General features: G+C 55.4%; 1 protein-coding gene across 1 annotated transcript in view; it reads right to left on the minus strand.

Moving 5' to 3' along the window:
- Positions 1-6549, minus strand: part of PCSK6 (proprotein convertase subtilisin/kexin type 6) — a 34198-nt gene extending 27649 nt beyond the window's left edge. Inside the window, exons 1-2 of the mRNA XM_033517008.1 lie at positions 6427-6549; positions 1405-1509 (exon numbers count right to left, since the gene is read on the minus strand). Of these exons, the coding sequence (XP_033372899.1) occupies positions 1405-1416 (12 nt within the window). The 5' untranslated portion in view covers positions 1417-1509; positions 6427-6549. The remainder of the gene's footprint in view (positions 1-1404; positions 1510-6426) is intronic.
- Positions 6550-6830: the final 281 nt, after the last annotated feature.

Here is a 6830-nt window from a genome sequence, read left to right on the forward strand (position 1 = left end):
CCCCTGGAAGGCATGAACCACCCAACATCTGCAAACAACCGGATTGGCTGGTTCGGCAGGATTTCTGCAGGATTTGTTTCCATCTTCCCTATTCCAGCTCCTGTCCTCGTGCCTCCAGGTGATGTTTTCCTGCATGCATTCTAAGCTGGTGCCATCCAAATGCATCACTTAAACGATTTGTAAATGTAGATGGGAGAGGGGGAGAGACAAGACATGCCAACAGGTTTTGAACTGATAAGGAAGGATTAAGAGAACAGGAGTTAATTGTTCCAGCTTGAAGCCCATGGAGCAAGGTAAGGTAAAGGTTAATATGACTAAAAGCCAGTTGATTTAGTTTGCATTATAACCAGACTCATTTAAATGGGGGTATTTCAAATGCAGAGAATTTGCTGGGATGCCTATGCACCCCCCTGAGGGCAAACAGCTTTAATTAAAGCCCAGCACACTTCCAGGGCACCAGGCTCTCCTTGCAGAGGTTTCCCCCGCTGGCAACGCAGCCACGCGTACGCCTCCTCCTCAAAAATGTGCTACAGACCTTGTCCAAATATTTAACAGCAAATCTCTCCGGAAAGCTTGTGGAGGGCAGGGCTGCTGTTCGTGTCTGGAGAGATGTGGATGGGACATGTGGTGCCGTGTGGGTTGGAGATGTCTTGGGAAAGAGCATCCCAAGGATGTCTGAGCTCTGGGACGGGTAAAATACATGCAAGGATGACCAGGCATCACTGCAGGTACCAGCAGCTGGCTACAGCACAGGTACCTTCACCAAACTGGCTTTTACTGCTTTTATGTCATTCTCCCCCCCCCAAAAAAAACCTCCTCACCATTAACCCTTCCCCTGCTCTGCACAGGTCACATCTCACAGTGCTCAGAGGGAGCTGGGGGAGGAGGACAGCCAAAGCAGAACCCCAACCTTTCCCCACCACCCCAAACCCAGCTCACCCAGGTCCCTCCTTGCCTCCTTCCCCACACCCCCACCCCCCCAATTACTTTTGTCAATTCAGCTGCTCCAAAAATCCCTTTGGATGCTTGCTCTAGGAAAAAAGCAATGTAGAGCTATTGCCAAGGATTTCACACATAGCAACCATTGAGGCAGCAAGTGTTGTGGCAACTGGATCAACACCCTGAGCATGCAACAGCCTTTCTGTCCTGGAAAGCTTTTCCCCCTTTTCTTCCTCCCGGCTTTCAAGCAGATGTTAGTGTTTAGTCACTTTTACGTATTTTTCACCACCACTCTCCGTACCCATGTCCAATGAGTCACTCGTGTGTGCGCAGGGCTGTGGCTCAAGGGTAACATGTCATCTCAAGATGCTCCAGCTCATGCTTCACCCAGAACAGCCTTCTCCAGGTACAGGTGGGGACCCCCATCCCACCACCCCGCAGAGGCTGGGGTGCCCAACCCCATACCTTGGGGTCCATGCGGAGGAAGTTGTGCGGTCCCCGGCTGCTCAGTGTGGAGCGCTTAAATGTCTTGCTGTGGTGAAAGTGGTAGTAGTTTTCCAAGCTTCCAATCTGCAAAAAATGAGAGGTTGTTTGGCTTTTTTTTTAAAAAGTCTGTTTTCCCATGGCTTCCCCCCCATTTTGTACTGGCAGCATCAGTGCAGCCGTGCCCTGCACCCCAAATCCCTCACTCCCAGAGCTCCCGGGGCTCGGGAGGATGCAGGATGCTGGCACGAGCCCCGGTGCCACCGCTGTGACAAACAGCGTTGGTGGTCGGACGCTACACTGGCACAACAGAGCCCGGAAAACATTTTTATGAATTTTCACCCATTAAATGCATCTTTGAAAACTGCCTTTCATCAGCTCCCAAGCAGAAATAATGAGCTAAAAATGAGCTCAGCAGCTGCGGCGCAGCCAGGGGAGCTGTGCCTCATCCTCCTGCCTTCTCCGCCCGACGCTCCGGTCTCGCACATAAGGAGAGGTGATGTGATCCCTGCTCGCCCTGGGATGCTCCTGGGAAGCGTGGGATATAAATGTGCATAGCCTGGAGTGAGGGATGGCAGCATTTGCAAGAAAACACGCGGTGCCAGCCACACCACCCTGCCAAGCCCCGGGGTGGCTGCGCTGCCTCCGGCCCTCTCATCCTGGCATCTGGAGACACCACAACTCCTCTTTTTTCATCCCAAAAGCATGGATAAAGTCCTGGGGCTATGCAATGAATCGAGGGATCTCAGCCAGACACCGCATGTGAAACATCCCACAGGGATTCACAGCCAGAGGGACAGGAATGACCCAAAAGCTTCACTCCTTGGTATGTGGCTTCCAGATCACATAATTTGGGTGCAAATTGGGATTTATTTTTGTTATAAATTCATTTTTGCCCAAGTTTGGTTTTCTTTTTTTCCCCCCTGCCAAAAAAAACCATAGATCCCATGTCAGGAGCTGGATGTTGGGAGCCAGTGACATTCCCTGTGTCTTGCTCACAGGACCAGAAACAGCCATCCTACAAGCACCCATCTCCAACCCACAGCAACATCTTTAAGACCATGTGTGACCCAGGGGCCAGCATGACATTCCTGAGGCCAGACCAGGGCTGGTTGCAGTGGAACAGCAGGGAACAAACAGGTTTGTCTGGATCAGATGCTAAAGCAGATGACAACTACTTACATCTTTATCACACTTGATACCTTGAGATCTGCCAGTGTCTCTTACGAGCATTAAATATTTAATTAGTCTTGCTCTGCTTTTTATGCCAGGATGTCATTTCACCAACTTTACTGCTGTTAGTGTGATTTTTGTAATTTATTTCCACTCAAATTCATTTAAACCCTCCCTCTTCCCCCTTCACATTACAGCATAGCTGGGCATTTTCTTTAATATCCACGTAAAGAGGATGCTCATTGCAATCTGCATTTGCCTTTTAAACCCATTCTTCAAATCCATTTGCACTTAAAAAAGAGAAGAAGGGTGCTTCAGCCTCTCCATATTTTTCAAGGGAAACCTTGACAAGGCCACCTTGCCTCTTGCTCACTTTGCCTGGAAACTGGAGGGCTTACCATAAAATCCTGCAATTTGGTTTGGGTTGGAAGTGATTTAAAGACATCCAGTTCCAACCCCCTGCCGTGGGCAGGGCCACCTTCCACTGGATCAGCTTGCTCCAAGCTTCATCCAGCCTGGCCTGAAATAGGGATGGGGCATCCCCAGCTTCTCTGGGAAACTTGTGCCAGTGCCTCACCATGCCCACAGTAAACAATTCCTTCCTAAGTAAGGAATTTTTTCCATTAGTTTCACAAATAAATGCAAAATTACCACACTATGCAAAGCAGCAAGAGCACAGGGAAGGTAATGACCTCATCTCAGGCTCTGAGGATACATAGCCAGAGCATCAGGAAAAGAACTCTGTGCCTCACTTCTTTATCCTCCTGGGATTTATGGGCAGAAAAATAAGAAAAACTTTCCCATACTGGGAATACCTTGAAAGTCTGAGCAGAGGTTGGTCCCAGTGGACCAGTCTGGTAGACCCCCAAATGTTCTGTTCCATCTAAGATATTCTAAGGAGAAAAACTTGTAAATGCCATTTTTCTTTTAAATGAAAAAGGATTTATTGTCTTCCTTGTGGTCAGTCAGCTCTGTAAGGGCTCTACAACGCAACCCCATCTCACCCAAACCATTTCATCTGGGCAAAGTACAGCTACACCAGCACTGGTGCCTTCCAGAAGGGTGGGTCCAACTGGGAAGGCAGCGAGCACTCCCCTCCTGGGGACACCACCCTTTCCCATCAAGGACAAGAGGTCCAGTCGCTGAGCTCCTGCCTTCAGGAATGTAATTCTCATAGGATCGCAGATGCGTTCAGCTCAGTAAGATCAAGCCAAAAGCTGTGAGATGACAGGAATCCAGGAAAGCTCCAAATACAGCCCAAAATTAATCCCATTCCTCTCCTGCACTGCAGGTGAGACCAACGAGGATGTGCCAGCCCTTTCAGAACTTAAGTGTTGGACACCACAAATAGAAAAATTCATATAAACCCTGCAACCAGGATAGGAGGGAGCTCCCCATCACCCCCGAGCCAGCGGCGCTGCCCGGGGCTCCGGCACCCAACGCCCTCGGCCAGGGCCTGTCCCGGCTCGCCGGGGAACAAAGCCCGGCGGGGAAAAATGAGCAGGCGAGGAATGAGCAGGCGTTCGAGGGTGTAAAAGCCGTTTCTTTTGTTTAGTTGTTTGCTTCACTTAAATAGAAGTTGACGCAAGTGATTCCCCAAGGGAAATGTCACTCTGTCGTGACCCAGAAGGGTTTAGAGTGTCCTGGCTCTTGGTTTGGGCACGGGAAAGAGTGGGGAAAGCTCAGAGCTGTGTGTGCCAACCCCAGCAGTGCCTTTCCCAGGCGGAACCATTTCAGAAGCCTCCAGGATTGCATCTCAGAGGAAAAGAGGTCTCCAGACACCAAGGCAGGGCTGAGCCTCCTTGCATCCAGCTGGGTCTTCCAGCAACCATCACCTCTCCTCCTCCCTCACCACCTTGGACTCCACTCAAACGTCTTCCAAGGGTGATAACATCCCTGGCAGGGTTTTCCAGCAGGTTTTGTCCAGAATAAGGCCCCCTAGGAGAGCACATTTCACCGGGCACACTGCCATCACCAGCAGCTCCAAAAGCTGATGGTGCAGGAGGAAAAGAGGGGGACACCCAGGTGAGGCTCAACACACCGTGAACCTTGGGCACAACACTGCAAATGTCACACATGAGCACACGTGCAGGGAAAGCTATTCCTCGAGGTTTGACCCTGGACAGGACCCAGTGGAAAAAGCCCAAAACCCAGTGGGAAAAGCTTGGAGAGATGGAGAGCTGAAGGCAGGGTGTTGAGAGCAGCTGGGAAAGCCCCAGTGGTGCACGAGCTCGCGGTATCCACGGGAAAGGCGGGAGCCAGGAACACCCTGATGCAACCACAGAAATATTTCTCTTGCTCTCCAGCCTGGACAGGGCTGCCCCAGGGAAAGGGCTCAGGGGGGAAGGATGGATGCTCCAGTGGAGCCACATTGTGCCCATGGGCCAAATGCCTCCAGCATCACAGGGATGAGCTCACATAACCGAGATGCTGGGGAAGGAGGGAGGGGTGATAGATGCTCCAGCAGGGAAGGGACACAGCAAAACCCCAAACCAGGAGCTGACGTTAGGCTGATGCAACTTGGGAGAGTGGGAAGTTCAATCAAGATATTCTCTGGCTGAAGAGGGATAAACACTGAAAAGCCTTTTGGGTTGCACAACCACCTTTGCCCAGCCCTGTGATAGAGGCAATTGAACAATACGTGTGATTTTCTCCTTGGTGGGACAGGAGCTGAGCACGCTGGTAGGAGACTGAGGGTGGGATGTCAGGGGTTATCCCCCACGGGAGGTCACAGACACGGGTGCAGGACACAATGTGCCCAATTCAGCCGCCCCCCAAAAAAATTGTTTATGCAGCACCCCGTGACTTTAATTATAGTTAAAAGCAGGGTTGCGATATAAAGCAAGGTTATAATTTGTAGTCCGGGAGACACCTTGGGCAGGAGGACAACCTGAAGTGTCACCCAGCCAAAAAAGCGCCGGGCAGCGCCATGGTAATAAACTCTGGAACAAACTCCGAGGACACCAGCCTGCATCTGGGATTGCAGAGGAGGCAAACGAGCTGCTGTGCGGAAAATCGCTTTTAAGACACCAGTGTTCTGCGGGGGTTTGAAAGCAAAAGTTCTCTGTGTTCCCAAGATCTCCGATAAACCCGGGCCAGAGAGTCCAAAGTTTGTTAAACCCACAAATACAACTTTCCGGGGTGGGAGGAACTTGTGCAACCCCCCAGCGGTGCGGGGCGAGGGCACCCCGAGAAGGGGCATTCACCCGGGGGGAGCCCGCCCCCGGGCCAAAGCGCTCCGACAGCATCCCCGCATCATCCCCATTCCCATCCCGACCGCCCCGGGGGACTCATCTCCCGCTCCTGGGACCCCCGGCACCGCCTCGGTCCCGGGAGACCGGGTAGCTCTGCGATACCCCCGCCAGCGGGGAGACCTCGGGGTCCCTCTCCCGCTCCTGGGATCCTGCCCCGGTCTCGGGAGGGCCGGCAGTTCCGCGGGACCCCCGCGCCTCCCCGGTCCCGGGGCCATCGTCATCTTCTCGGTACCGGGAGTCCCAGTGCGAGACTCCGGGCAGCTCCCCAGCGCCGAGCTCCCCGCTCCAGGGATCTGCCGCAGGCTCCCAGCGCCGGAATCCCCGGCAGTTTCCCGAGACCGCTCCGCCTTTCCGATCCCGGGACCCTCGGTAGCTTTCCGGAGCCCTCGGCTCCTCTCCGGTTGCGGGACCCCCGGCGTGAGACCCCCGGCAGCTCCCCGATCTCCCGCAGGCTGGCAGTGCCAGAACCCCCGGCAGCTCCGCGGTGCACCCGCCGGTCCCCAGTGCCACCCCCCAGCCCCGCGTTCCCCGGTGCCCCAGCACCTGCCCGCTCCCGGAGCCCCCCGCCGCCCCTTACCTGCCCCAGGCTGATGTACCCGTAGGCGGCGGCGAGGCGGGCGGCCTCGGCGGGGCCCCCCCGCACCCGCACGGCCCAGTGGTTGGTGTAGACGGTGCGGGCGGGCTCGGCGGCGGCCCCGCGCCCGGGCAGCGCCAGCGGCAGCGCCAGGGCCAGCAGGCAGAGGCGGGCGGGCGGCGGGGCGGCCGCGCTCCCCGCGCCGGGGCCGGCGGCGGGCATGGTGCGGGGCCGGGCCGGGCTGGGCGGAGCGGGGCGCTGCGCCTTTTAACCGGCCCCGCAGCCCGCGGGGGCGGGGGGATGCTCGGGGGGGGCGGGGAGGGCCCGGGAGAGCGGGCGGACGGGGCGGCCCCCGGCACTGCCCCCCCGCGTCCCCCCGCCGGGCAGCCCCGCTGCGTGCCCGGCGC

This window comes from Parus major, chromosome 10 (genome assembly GCF_001522545.3).
Source record: "Parus major isolate Abel chromosome 10, Parus_major1.1, whole genome shotgun sequence".
In the NCBI taxonomy this organism is placed as follows: Eukaryota; Metazoa; Chordata; class Aves; order Passeriformes; family Paridae; genus Parus; species Parus major.